Source organism: Mustela erminea, chromosome 19, assembly GCF_009829155.1.
Source record: "Mustela erminea isolate mMusErm1 chromosome 19, mMusErm1.Pri, whole genome shotgun sequence".
Taxonomy (NCBI): Eukaryota; Metazoa; Chordata; class Mammalia; order Carnivora; family Mustelidae; genus Mustela; species Mustela erminea.
In genome coordinates, this window is record NC_045632.1 from 6,042,251 (window position 1) to 6,056,430 (window position 14,180).

Genomic DNA, 14,180 nt, shown 5'->3' on the forward strand with positions numbered 1-14,180 from the left:
TCCCAGAGAGAACAGGAGGCCCGGGTGGAGTGAGACCCATGGTGTGTGTTTATTCTGGTGTTGGTAGCAGCAGCAGTGGGGGAATCGGCCAGACGCAGGATGTGTTGAACAGAAAGGGCAGACACAGGTACGGGTGTGTGTGTGTGTGTGTGTGTGTGTGTGTGTGTGTGTGTGTGTGTATGTGTCTGGAGGAATACAGAGGATTAGTCTGTTGACAACCACGGCGAGAACGAGGGTCAGGACACTCTTTTGGACAAACAGCAAAGAGACAGACAGAAAGACGAAGGGTTTGGGGGGCTGGGGTCCCCCAGACATGCATGGCCCCTTGCCTGGAAGGGGAGCCCTGGGGAAGGGAAGACAGACACAGTGGAGACTGAATGCCCCCCCACCCTGAAACAGGGAGCCGGGCCCACCAGCCCCCCACCCTCACGTCCAGTGGGGTAGAAGGACGGGCAGGCCCAGGGCTGCCCTGCACCACGCAGCTCGGACGTTATGGCTTCAAGGAAATGAATTTCCAGTCCGGGCAGGAAGGGATGGGGTCCTGAGGGGGCCTGGTCCAATCCTGGGCCTAGGCCAGACCTACAGGATGGGGCAGGGAGGAGATGTCAGTGATGGCAGAGAGCAGGCCCATGACCTGCTGTAGCTTCATCAACACCGCAGGGACCTGGTCCCTTGTCACTCCACCCTCTGACCCAGGAATCCAGGCCCCCAGCCCCTCCTCCCTTGGAGCTGGGAGTCCAGGGCCCCAATCTCCTTCCTCCCCTGGTCTGGGTTCCTTACCCTTCACTCTGAGTTCTCTTTCTCTGATAATCCTTTGCTGCCTTTCGTGAAACTGGACAAAGTCTTTTCCTGAATAAGGAAATCCAGAAGGTTAAGATATAGGGAACAGAGGCAAGACAACCGCTAATAATCAACATAGTAAGACATCAGACCTGTTTTCATCATTTGCAATTTTCTTTTTTCACTCAGCTCTGAAGTGATGGGCCAAGTGGTATTACAGTCCTATTCTATAGAGGGAGAAACTGAGGTACAAAGAAAAAGTCACTGGAAATGTGAGGCGAGATGAGGCTACAGGGGTGATGCAGGAGACCCTCGCAGGGGGAGGGGGCTCAGAGAAGCTGAGGCTCTGTTTTGGAGGCTCTAGGGAGCCAGGGAGGGCAGTAAGCAAAGGGGCAGGGTCAGTGCTGGGGGTAGAAAGACCCTCTGGGGCCAGGCACTACGGCACTACTGGCTGAAAGCCAAGGTCAGGACCCCACTCAGGCAGGGTTCCACTCCTCTCTGTGCTCCCAGCATTGCCCAGCACGAGCATAGCACACAGGAGCTCTGGAGAAGTTTGTGGAATTAGTGAGTAAATTAGGAGAAGAATGAGTGGTGGAAGGAGGGAGTAGCTGCCATCTGTCTCTCTAAATAGAGCCACAGTCTTTTCAAAAATCACACTTGAGCTCTGTGCTCTGCTGCTTAAAATCCCTCCCTACCCGTGGAAGCCAAGTCCAAAGCAAGGCCGAGCTACAGTGAGGACCAGGAGGATTTCACCCTGGGTGCAAAATTTCAGGTGTGCCCCAAATCAGCACTCGAAATAAATACTATTGCAATGCAATATTTTTAAAAATCAAAATTAATCCAAAAAAATCCATGATCAGAAAAATATCACATTTTAAATGGAGGCCAGTCTCATGTCATAGCAGAGCCTGAGACAAAAGGAAAAATCAGCAGCTTTATTTTTATGTATTTTTATGGGTATTTTTTCCTGGAAATTTAAAATAATTTTTAAATTTTGAAAACAATGAAGAGTATGTGTAGTACAATTCACAGTACATTAAGTTTAAATGTTTATTTACACTCTAAACAGAATTTAGTATGATTTTACTGTCTTGGCTTTAATGACAGCAAATTCGTGGGTAATATTTTCAAAATCTACTTCTGCACTTTTTTGTTTGTTTGTTTGTTTCAAATGAGATAATGGCCATATTTGAAAATTTCTCTTGACCATGTAATAATCATAAATAATTTTCGATTTTAAAAAATTAGCAAGCTCATTCTTACATGACCTACCCGGCTCTGGTTATTTGCCCCTTTCCCCCTTCTCTCTCTGCTCCAGAGGGCCTGCCTCTGCCTCTTCCAGCTCATGGGCCTGCCCCTGCCTCTTCCAGCTTAAGAGGAACACCCAGCCCCCAGCCAAGCTCTTCCGCAGGAGCTTCTCCTAACCTCAAAACCTTCACCTAAGCCCCTTCCTTCTCAATCTTCAGGCTTCTGCTCAAATGTCACGTCCACAGAGAGGCCCTTCAGAATACCCTAAGCCAAAGGGCACCCCCCGTCCCTTGTCCAGATGTCCTCTACCTCCCAGACTTCCAAGGCTTTTGGACTACAATCCACAAGAAAAAAAAATTGGCAGTACAATCCTTACAACGGGTGCTGCCCTGTGAAATTTTCTGTTCTGTTCTATCTTGATTTCATTTTCTTAGGAAGAAAAAATTGTTGATCCCCACCCAGTAAACCACAGTCTAGTGATTTTTCAATTGCAGCCTTCTTTAAACCAAACCCAACCCAACCCCCTCAAAACCCCAACCCTGTTCCATCTTATCACCCAGTTTTTCCCTTTTGTTTTGGGCTTAGCTCATGGGAAGTAATAGTAACTGACCCCTTGCTGAGCCCCTACTGACAAGCAGACACTGATCCTGCATTAACTCACCGAATCCTCACAACCTTCCTAACTTAGCTACTATTAACAACCCATTTCCCAGTAGAATAAACTGAGACACAGAAAGGTTAAGCAAGGTGCTCTTAGTCACACAGCGAGAGCCGGGATTCCGACCCAGGCGGTCTGACTCCGCAGCCCGTAAGGACGGAAGCTCCGCGTGAATTACTGCATGAGCGCGGGAATGGCAGGGCGAGTGGCCCCGGGTGGCCTCTCCACTCACCTCCACCAGCTGATGCCAGTGTTCCACGGGCTTGCGGGGGTTGGCCAGCATCTCCGCCCAGTGCTCACGGCCGTGGGGGTCGGCGGCGTCCGGGCCCACGCGGCACACGCCGATCACCTCGTTGTGCCCGATGCTGGGGGAGCGAGCGGCGGTGAACAGCTGGGGCGGCGGGGGGGGGGGCGGGGGGGGGCAGGGCCTGGCCCCGCCTCACCCCCTGGCCTCCTGCCCGCCCCCGCCCGCCGGGCCACGCCCCTCACCAATCGTAGTCTACCACCGCGATGCTGAGCCCCACGCTCTCCACGCTCTCCGGGGCCACGTCGAACACCAGCGCCTCGTTGTACGTGGGATTCAGGGTGTTCTTCTTGATGGAGGTTTTCCGCTTCTTCAAACGCCGCCCCTCACTGATCAGAGAGGCCTTCACATAGGGGTCTGGGGGAGGGCATCAAGAGCACTGAACCTTGACTTCCTCCCTCAGACCCGAGTCCAGACCCCAGACTCCTCCCCCGACCTAACGGTCTGGGTCCCCATTGCCCTCCTCCCTCAGACCCAGGGATCCAGCCCCTCAGCCCCCTCCTCCCTCAGACCCAGGAGTCCGGGCCCTCAGCCCCTCCTCCATCAGACCTAGGAGTCCAGGGCCCCAGATGCTCCTCCCTCAGATCCCAGCGCCTCCTGGAACCCACCTGAGAAGCCGGTGAGGTCCATCGCTTTGAGGTTAGAGGCTTTGATGATAGTCACGGTGAGGCGCCCAGCCGTGGGGAGGTAGCAGAGTGAGAAGTTGAGCTCCCCAAGATCTGCCTTTTCCTGCAGTTGGGGAAAACGGTTCAACAATGCCCTGCCTTGGTCTCCCCACCCGTCAACCTCTCCCTCACTTGCTCTCCCTTCTGGAACCTCCAGGTCTCCTCCCTGATATCCAGGACTGGGTTTCCCATCCACTCAACAATCTGACTTTGCCAAACCTGGTAACTCCCTGGCCACAGCTGCCCGCCACCAGCAAAGCCTATTTGTTCTGCAGGGAAGATTGAAAGAGGCATGAGGGAGGGGGGAGAGCAAGAAAGAGCCAGAGAGAGAGAGAGAGAAGAACACAGTGAGAAATATACTGTGACAGGGACCAAGACACTGAGAGATATAGTTAGAAAGGCAGACCCACAGAGTCCTAAAGTACAAAAACCCAGAGAAGGACTCTAGAGACCCAGAGATAGTGCTGGTCCAAGAGAGAGATCAGAGGAACAGAGACTTCAGAGAGAGGAATAGAGAGGCCAGGAAGAGAGAGGGACAGAATCCCAGAGAGAGACAGAGTTTGGCGGAGGTGTGTGTGTGTGTCAGAGCCCCCCAGGTGCAGGAGATCTGGAGAAATTGGGGACAGAGACTTGGTGGAGGGTGTGGAGATCCAGAGAGAGTGATAGAGACCTAGGAAGGGGTGGGGGGAAGGGCAAAGACCCAGACGGAGAGAAAGAGAGAGAAACCTATGTAGAGCCGGTGAGGAACAGAGATCCAGACAGTGTGACAGGCACTGAGAAGAGAAGTCAGTCTTAGGGAAGGCAGGAGACACACCAACCTTAAGCGAGGCTGCAAGGGAGACAGCCTCCCACCAACACACACACACAGAGCCTCTACACCAACACACACACACAGACACCTGGAAGGGGGGTCAGCTAGCCAGGACTTCCAACCCACCCCCTGCTGGCCCTTCAGCTTTATCTGGGCCCCTGGCCTCCCAACTACAGTGACCGAGGCCCAGGTCCCTGCACCCCCTCCACTCACTATCCCTGATAGCAAACTGTGACAACCTAGACCTGGAGCTCCCGAGGACTGTCTGGGGTCCCCAGGTCCTGATCCTGAAACAAAAAAGCCAGTCGTTTAAGGAATGAATGAATGAATGAAGACCTCCAGTGATAATGAGGGGCAGGGGAGAGAATGAGAAATGATACACATAAGCAGGAGACGGGAGGGAGCCAGAGAGAGGGTCAGGACCCCTAACAAGCACGCAGGAGCCCAGCTTGGGGAACGACTAGATCGAAGAGGAAGGGAGGCCAGTTGGGGGGGGCGCTCCTGAGCACAATCTGGTACTGGGGGGAACTGAGGGGTGTCAGGACATAGAGGATCCAGGTATGTCTAAGGCCTGAGGGATCCAGCTCTCAGGAGCCAGGTGGAGACCAGAGGATGAGATTAGATCTGGAGGTCATGGGTTCGAAACGTAAAATGTTCAGAGATCAGAAAGGTTGGGGTTCAGGAAGCGAGGGAATTAGAAAAGGAGGTCGGAAGGTGAAGGGAGTCAGAAAAACAAATGCTGGGAATTCCAGGGTCGGACAGGTGGAGGGTCAGGAATCTGGGGTCAAAGCATGAAATTATGATAAAGTGGCTGGTGGGCACAGGGGTGTCTGTTATATTTCTCGGCTGTTACCATCAGATGTGAAAGGAGGTCAGAAATTGGGAGATCTGGGGTCCAGGCATGATGTCAGTATTTGACAGGGTGTGGGGGGCGGGGGGTCCTATTATAGCAATCTCTACACTTTGCTTGTGTGTTTGCAATATTTTGCAGTAAAACAAAATTTTAAAAGCCTGGGTCAAGAAGTTAGAAGGTTATGAAGTCCAAAGGCAAAGAGGTGAAAACACTGAGGGGTCCTGGGTCCCCGAAAGACTGACCGAGCCGCCCTCCACGATGTCCCTCCAGAGTGGGCGGTCGGGGGGCTGCTCAGCCAGCTCCAGGAGGTTGTCCAGCACCACTTGGCCGATGAGGTCGTGCCGCGAGAAGCGGTCGAAGTCATAGACGCTGAAGTGCAGTTTGCGCTGGGCCAGCTCAGCCAGTGGCACAGAGAACTGGAATGTCTCGTTGAACACAGGGTTCAGCGTCTTCCTGTGGACCTGGAGGGGTGGGCAAGGGAGGGATACAGGCACCATTCCCATCAACTCCGCTTCCGAAGGACCCAGGAGTCCAGACCCAAAACCCACTCCTCCCTCAGATCCAGGAGTCCGGACCCCCGCCCCCTCCTCTGCGGGACCCGGATGTCCGGGACCCTTCCTCTGGACCTTGGTCTGGAACTTTTTCTTGCGGTCTGGCAGCAGGTAGATCTTGACGTAGGGGTCTGAGAAACCGTTGGAGTCCTTGGCCGGGAGGTCCAAGGCCTGCAGGATCCGCACCACCAGCTGGTCTGAGCCATAGAGGTACCGCAGAGCGAAACTGATGCGGCCACAGGGCGCCCCCCCACCGGCATCTCCCGAGCCCGGGGCCCCGCCGCCACGCCGGCCGCCTGGTCCAGTCCCCTGATACAGCTCTGGCTTGATCTGCCCGATGAGTTTGGCTTTTTCCTCCCCACCCGGCAAGGGTAAGGGTAGGGCAGGCGGCCGCTCCTCACTGCCAGGGTCCGGCTGGGGGGTCAGGGTCTGCTGGGTGAGGGGCCGGGGTAGGGCCGGGTACCTGTGAGAGCGGGGAAGACCAAGGTGGGGTCACTGGCTGGGGTCCTTGACAGTATCTGAAGACCTGAGAGACTCCTCCCTGCCTCCTTCCCAAGGGCCACAGCCAAATGGCGACAGACCCCCCCCACCTCTGCTCACTGTGACCTTGAGCAAGCCACTTGCACTCTCTGAGCCTCAGTTTCTCCACCTTATTGGGGGGTATCCCAGTCTCTAAGCTAGCTCCAGCTAGGATCTGCTTATGCATCAACTTCCAGAAGCCTCCTCCGGACCTCAAGTGCATAACCCAGAATAACTTCTCTGAAGACCCCTGGGCCCCCACACAACCCAGGCCTCCTGAAGCTTCACCTGCCCTTCTTCAAATTCCCCCAACCTGTCTTAACCCTGGTCTCACCTCTCCTGCCTCACCATCACTCCACCTGGCCTGTCCGTTCTCAACTCCTTTCTCCACTGTCCACAAGTGTGTGGGGGACACTGGAATCCCAGAGCAGACCCATCAGCCACCCTGGCTGCTTCTTCCCTCTCATACACATGCTTTCCCTGGACAAGCTCATCCGCACCCCAGGTCTCCACACCCATCAACAGCACGGTGTCTGCTCAATCTGTTTCCTGGGCTCCAGCCCGGTAGGCCCCCAGCCTTGGCCATCCACCAGACCCCACATACCCCACACACCCCTCATATTCTCTGCCAGGCTCCATGCCTTCTCCCCAACCGGCTCCTTCTCCCCTGTGCTCCCCCTAGATCTGCAGATCAGACACCAGAGCCATCCCCTCCTCCTGTCCCCTCAAAGCCTATCCTTTCCCTCTCCCAAATTTCCCCATCCATGGCTCTGGTTCCTTTGCCTTCTCCTGCAAGGACCATCACACCCAGGGTGAAGTCCATGTGATGGGGTCCCTAACGATGGGCAGTGCTCAGCAGCCTCAGGTGTGCTGGAGGCACACATGGGCCTGGGCGGAGTGGGAGGGCTCAAGCTGTGGAAAGGGATGTGGTAGGGAGGCTCCTTGAACTACAGATCCCCCAGCCACTCCTTCCTCCCAGGGTGACTTTGAGTAGGTCATTAACACCCTCTGAGCCTCAGTTTCTCCATCTGTATAATGGGGGAGGGGAGAGCTGAGACCCGTGTATCCATCCGCCTCTGGAAGGCCTCCCCAGAGACCCCAAACTACAACTCCCATGAGACCCTGGGCCCCTGGTCAGGCCTGGGAATGAGACTACCTTCTCCCATGACCATCTGGGACCCAAGACAATCCCTCTAAGGGCAGTTTCCCCTGATTGCTGCTCCAGGCTCCTCACATTCAACAAGACCCAGATACGCTCAGGGACTCCCTCAAACTCACTCCTCTTACTAGATCCTCTGACAACCCCACCATCCACCCAATCACTAAGCCAGGCTGGAGGCCTTCAGTTCCTCTTCCCACCACTCCTACCCACCCCCAGCCATCACTCCCAAGTCTCACCTCTCCTGCTCCCTGACTTTCTTTACCTCCTTCTCTTATCCCCATGCCCATAACCTCAGCTAAGCCTTATCCTCTCCTGCCTGGACTACAGGCTTCCAGTCCGTTCCTCTAGCCCTTCCCCTATGTGGCCACAGAGAGGTCTTTCTGCACCCAGAACTGGCCCTGCCCCTCCCGCTCACAATGTTCCATGGCTCCCCAGTGCCCCCAGGACAAAGCCCCAGTCCCTCAGCCCCACATTCAAGGCGCCATGTGGTCTGGCCCTGCCTACATCCTAAGCCACATCTCCCTTTCTTTTTTCACACTTACTCTCAGGCCATAGTGACTGCTGGCAGTTCCCACAGTGCACTGTGACCTCCTTCCCCTCTCCCTTTTGCATGGGCTGCTCTCTCCTCCTGGAATGCCCAGCTCACACCCCTACCTCTGTGCCAGGCCAAATCTTCCTCATTGTGTAGGTCTTGGCCACAACACCTCCACCTCTGGAAGGCCCCAGCCTCTTCCCAGACTGGAACTGCGACTTCTCAGACTCCCACAGCTGTGGCCCCCTAAGCCACTTTCCGGCAGTACTGGCCTGGGTGGGAGGGGACAGCCAACACCCATCTCGGGTCTGGTTCATGTTAGGTGCTCCATATCCATGTGCAGAATGAGGAATACAGAACAAATGAACTCCAGGCCCCGCCACCAATCCTGGCTTAGGGTGAAACAGATGAATTGGTTTGTGTCTCAGGGCCTCGGGAGTCTAATCTTCATTCTCCTCCACCTTCCTGACCCCTGGAGTCCTATACCTTCCGAATCTGAGTCCAGATCTCTAGGGTCCTCCTCCCTTAGATCCTGAAGTCTGGAGCCCTAGCCTCCTTTGTCCCCAGGACCCAGGAATTCACACCCCAAGCCCCTTCCTGCCCCAGGACTCAGGACTCTGGACCTCTAGGCCTCTCCTCTTGCAGGGCTCAGGAGAACCATATCTGGGAAAGAGACACAGAGGAGGAACAGAAGTTCAGAGTGGAACCCCAGCCCAGTAGCCTGTCTCACCTGGTGGTGGGTGCCAGGCTTGTGACCTGCTGATGCGACTGGGCACTGGGCAGGCCCCCACCACTGGGGGGCAGCAGGAGCAGCCCAGAGCCTGCACCTCCCTCAGAGGGGAGTTCAGGAGATGTCTGGCTCGGTTTGACCCCAGCGGCCACTGCAGCTGCCGCAGCCTCTGGGTATGAGTCCATGTCCAAGTAGGAGGGCTCAGGGGGGTCAGAGCCCCCTAGGCTGCCTGGCTCCAGCAGCTCAGCGAAGGGCGGATGGTGGGCGGTGTGGGCATGGTGGTGTGGACCCCCCAGCAGAGGATGGCCACCCAGGCCAGCCCCCAGGTGGTGCCCACCGCCGCCTACCAGGCCTGCCAGCCCCACCCCAGGGCCTAGGTCTTTGCGCAGGGGGCCCCCGCCCACTGCTGAGCCTCCCTTGTCCCGCCAGGGCACCCAGCACAATTTCCAGGACACGAAGAGGGAGACGCCCAGAAGGACAATGCCACAGAATGTCACGATGACCGACAGCAGGCTCACGGAGATGTCTGGAGAGAGTGAGGACAAAGGTCAGGGGTCAGGGTGGGGTCACAGTTTATCCTCCCACTGCCATCCCCAAGGAGCTAGCCTCTAGCATTTGCCATGCATTGTCCTAAGCACTTTACATATGTTACTTAAACTATGACCCACAAGGTCAGTATCACTATATAACCATTTTAAAGATAAGGAAACTGAGGCACAGACAGGTTGAGTGACTTGTGTTATGCTGCACAGGTAGTAAATGACGATCTGGGATTTGAAAGAGCCACCTGTCTTCAGATGTGATGCTTAATCACTAGCCCATGCTGCCTCTCTGTAAGAGGACACACCATCTGAGGTACCACCAATGTCTCCCAAAATGCTCAGAGATGATCAAGGAGAGAGGAGGCTGCATGACACAGTTAGGCAGGTCAGGGTTCACATCTCTGCTGTGCTATGCTCGGGAACATATCTTAAGCACTCTGAGCCTTACATTCCCCATTTGCCAAGTAGGAAAAATCAGTCCTGCCTCTCAACTATGGTATTGAGGAGTGTAGGATGTAAATAGCTGCACAGCCAGGATAGCCAGTATTGCAGTGGAATGTAGAGGCACACATTCCTGAGCGGTTACTATGTTGCAGATCCCTAAGGGCTTTATTGGCAATAGCTTACTTTAGCTTACTTATGCCTGACAGGCACCCTAGGAGGTTCGACATTATTATGCCTGTCTTCCATAAAAGGAAACTGAGGGCAATAGACACAAAGTCTTCTGTATAGAGTCCCACAGCAGATCAGAGGTGTGTGTGTGTGTTGGGGTGGGGGTGGGGATCTCAGAATTTGGGTCTAGAGTGCCTGGCTCCAGAGCCCACGGTCTTCCTTATGCTGTCACTCATCAATATTTCCCAATAAATGGTAGTTCAGACATGGATTTTTATTAGACTAACAAATCCTATTGCTGTATGTGTATCCCTATGTATCCATGACCCTGCAGAGGCCCAGAATGGGCAGTGGCACTCTGAGCTTCCTACCTACCCCCACCCCTTAGGGTGTTCCTTTCCAAGTAACCGACATCTGCTCGGAGTTCCTGGGACCTGATGAAGAGCAGAGCAAGGGCTTTCCAGCCTCTTGAACATGGGAAGAATTGAGAAAAAGGGGTCAGGGGGCCATTTGGGAGGACAAGGCAGAGAAGAGGAGAGAAAAATCAGCTGCTTTCCCCTACCTTCAGCCTCACCCAGACCCTCTCCAAGTCAAAACATCAATCCTCCAAACTCTGTTGCATTTCTTGTTCCTGTCTGCCTGGTCTGGGGAGCGAGGTAGAGTAGTTGGGCAGGAAAAAGATGAACCTTGCCCAAAGAAATGTTTGGCCCTTGATCGGCTCCTGGAAAGAACCTCTAAGCCCTTGGAACATTCTGCCTGCAAGCATTTTTGTTTTTCTGAGGAAACTTGGACCATGTCAGATGGTCTGTGTAACAATGTGATTGATGTTGGGGGACTGGGATGTATCAGCTTGGCCTCTGGAGGAGGTGGAGGTGAAGTTTAGACCAATGGGCGGTCAGCCATGTGTACATGACCGAGACTGGAAGCTCATATCTGGTCTCTCCTGTACCCTATTCTATGTGACTTGCCCTTTGCTGTTTTTAACCTCCATCCTTTTGCTGTAATAAAACATAACTGTGAGGAGAACAGCTTTTCTGTGAGTCCTTCTAGGGAATCACTGAAACTGAAAACAGAGACCACAGGTGGGCTTGGGGACCCTCAAATTGTGGTAGTATGTTAGACTTCCTGGGGTCAAATCTGGCTCTTTTGCTTACAGGTTGTAAGTCTCTGAGCAAGCAACCGCAGTTTTCTGGACCTCATTTCTCATCCCTGCCCCTGGATACCCCCCACACAAGGTGCCGAGCTCTGCCTTGCACGCAGCAAGTAAGACTGTCATTATAACCTCGCAGCATGTGCTTCCTCGGGGTTCCTCATCTGGACAAGGGCACTCATAATATTTCCTTGCTCTCAGAACCCTGCTGCTTCCTAGATGGGTGACCTTGGGCAAGTCACTTCACCCTTCTGAGTCCCCCCCCCCCATCAAAAATAGGGACTATAGCTACCACAGAGGATTGTTGTGAGTGGTTGATGAAATATGCCAAGGACCTTGCATGCTGCCTGGTACACAGTCAGTGCTCAATAAGTACATCCCAGCATTTATTGAATGACCACTGTGTGCCCAGCTTGTTCTAAGCACTTCACATGTGTTAAATCATTTGAATCTCTCAGTTGCCCCAGGAGGTAGTCACTTTTATTATCCCCATTTTCGGGAAGAAACTGAGGCACAGAAGAAATATTATTTGCCTAAAGTCATCCAATAGTAAGTAGGGGTGGTGGGATTTGAACCCAGACTGGTCAGACAGCCTGACTTAAGAGTCTAAGCTTTGGGGCACCTTGGTGGCTTAGTCGGTTAAGCATCCAACTCTTGGTTTTCAGCTCAGGTCGTGATCTCAGGGTCGTAGGATCGAGCCTCATGTCAGACTCCGTGCTCAGTATGGAGTCTGCTTGGGAGCCTCTCTCTTCTCCCTCTGTTCCTCCCCCTGCTTGTGCTCACTTTCTCTCTCTATCTTTCTCTCAAATAAATAAATAAAATCTTAAAAACAAAAAGAGCCTGAGCTTTTAAGCCCTATGCAAGATGCACAAAAGGTGTGTGAAGGGGATAAGCATATGGCTGGGGGGAGGGGCCTGGGCAGGAGGCTCACAGGACAAAACCCAAAAGATCACGGGTCAAATGGCCCACCCAGCTCCTTCTCCTTAGATCGGAGGTTTGGGAGACCAGCAGCAGGCAGGATGGAGGGGAGATTCTAAGAGGGACTGGCCATGGGCACCTAGGGAACCGAAAGCTGAGCAGGTCTGCTCTGAATCTCTGAAAATACTGAATGTAGGGGACAGGGGGCTGGCTGAGATAGCCTGGGGGGAGGTGCTGACCTGCATCTGGGCCCCGGGGATAGCCTCGAATTCGCAGGTCGTTGAACTCCTGGCACCTGTCACTGGTGTCGGCATCTCGGACCCGTGCACAGAGGTCTGAGACCAGGATGAGTGCCCGCCGGCAGAGGTCATCCTCGTAGTCGCCTGACATGGTAGCCGGTGGGTTCTGTGCTTGGAAGGGGCCAGACAAGGGTGCCGATGGGGAATGAGATTGAGGGAGGGGTCGATAAGAAAAAGAGAAAAGGAAGGATAGGCGAGGAGACAGAGATTGGGAGTAGATGGACAAGGGGATATAGATTAGGGAGGGATAGACAAGGAGAAAGAAATTAGGGGCAGATGGACAGGAGACTGATTCGGGGCACAGGCAAAAAGACAGTATTGGGTTGGACAAACAAGGGGATGGAGATCAGCATGAATGGACAAGAGGAGAGAGAATAGGGACAAACAGACAAGGAGAAAGAGACAAGCAAGGCCAGTCCCTTGGAGATTAAGAATGCATGATAAACGGATAGACACACAAGGAGACAGAGATTAGGGGTGCACAGACAAAGGACGGAATTTAGGCACGGGCAGAAGAGGGGACAGCTGTTCATGGCTCATGCATTCAACAAATATTCATTGAGCACCAACTTCATGCCAGGCTCAGTGCCAGCAGCTGCAGATCCAGCAGAGAACGAACCCCACACATTTCCCGACTTCTTGGTGTTACAATCCCGTAAGAGGAGACATGGAGTAAACAAGTCAACAAACACACATAAACAAACAAGACAGGCTCACACTGTGAGAAGTGCCCTGAAAGAAATAGTTGGATATGTCACAAAGGGACAGGAGGGGGCAGTTGGGGGAGGAGGGCTCTCTGAGACCTGAAGGACCAGATGCAGCTGGCCACGGCCAGTAGGTGGTGGGGCTAGAGTGGGGAAAGCAACCCAAGCAGCGGGAATAGCATGAACAAGGGCTTGACAGGTTCAAGGAATGGGAAGGAGGCCAGATCCAGGTAGGAAGAATGAGGACAAGGAGAGAGGGAGGGATGAGGTTAGAGAGATAAGAGTGTGGTGGTGGGTGGGGTGGGATGGAAGATGCAGGTGCAGAGATAGGGACCAAGTTGAGAAAGAGATAAGGGGAGGGGAGACAGAGATACTGGGAAGGGCAAACTGCGGCCCAGAACAGAGGGACAGATGAGCAGACAGACAGAGGGAAAGTCAAGGATTGAGATTTGGGATGAACTAAGCATAAAGAATGGACTAGTGTGTAATTTATGGGAGTGTGAGAGATAGGCGGACAGAGGGACTGTGTAAGTGCCAGGACAGAAATATCTTTAAAAGCGAAACAGTGGTGGGAAGAATGGATGGGGAGCAGAAATAAAAGACAGATGGACAGACAATGGCCAGAGACCACAGATGGGCAAAAGGATACAAAGGAGGGCTGGGCAAACAGACATGGGTGCAGAAGGAAGGTTGGATGGGGGTGGGGGCATAAAAGAGAGAGGATGGGGAGAAAGAGGTGGATGTGGGGAGATGGGGAATTAGCCACACATGGTTTGGAGCGAGACATCAGAGATGGACTGGAAGGAGAGTGCAGGGAGAATATAGGGGCGGACAGACCAGAGATCACAGATGGACAGGTGTCGTGGGGGTACTGCCGAAGGCCAGGACTCCGAGACAGGCATGGTCAGACTCACCTGCGCTTATCCCTGCCGTGTCCTGGGTGGCAGCCGAGGTGGCGGCTGGCGGCAGCCCATGGGGGTTGTAGGGCGGACAAGGGGCTGCGGACCCGTCCCCACGCGCCAGGTGGTGGGAGGAGGAGCTGAATCTGGAGGCCGCGGCCAGGAGAAAAAGCTTAGTCCGAGCTTCACGTCTTGTCCTACTCGGACGGGCTGCTCGACCCCAGGCGACCCCCGGGCAGTCCA

General features: G+C 54.1%; 2 protein-coding genes across 8 annotated transcripts in view; one reads left to right on the forward strand and one right to left on the reverse strand.

Annotated features, from left to right (window-relative positions):
* Nucleotides 1–14,180, reverse strand: part of SYT3 (synaptotagmin 3) — a 15,290-nt gene continuing 1,110 nt past the window's right edge. For 3 of the 7 annotated variants that reach the window (XM_032324388.1, XM_032324391.1, XM_032324389.1), the window contains exons 2-11: nt 13,953–14,083; nt 12,275–12,440; nt 8,814–9,339; nt 5,946–6,333; nt 5,562–5,780; nt 3,599–3,719; nt 3,176–3,347; nt 2,919–3,051; nt 781–849; nt 1–579 (exon numbers count right to left, since the gene is read on the reverse strand). In XM_032324388.1, the coding sequence (XP_032180279.1) occupies nt 784–849; nt 2,919–3,051; nt 3,176–3,347; nt 3,599–3,719; nt 5,562–5,780; nt 5,946–6,333; nt 8,814–9,339; nt 12,275–12,425 (1,776 nt within the window). In that variant the 5' untranslated portion in view covers nt 12,426–12,440; nt 13,953–14,083 and the 3' untranslated portion in view covers nt 1–579; nt 781–783. Of the gene's footprint in view, nt 580–780; nt 850–2,918; nt 3,052–3,175; nt 3,348–3,598; nt 3,720–5,561; nt 5,781–5,945; nt 6,334–8,813; nt 9,340–12,274; nt 12,446–13,952; nt 14,092–14,180 lie in introns of all 7 variants that reach the window. The other 4 variants (XM_032324392.1, XM_032324395.1, XM_032324394.1 and 1 more) reach the window with 2 other exon arrangements.
* C19H19orf81 (chromosome 19 C19orf81 homolog) overlaps nt 13,143–14,180 on the forward strand; it is a 16,716-nt gene continuing 15,678 nt past the window's right edge. The window contains exon 1 of the mRNA XM_032324402.1: nt 13,143–13,268. Coding sequence (XP_032180293.1) covers nt 13,247–13,268 — 22 coding nt within the window. The 5' untranslated portion in view covers nt 13,143–13,246. The remainder of the gene's footprint in view (nt 13,269–14,180) is intronic.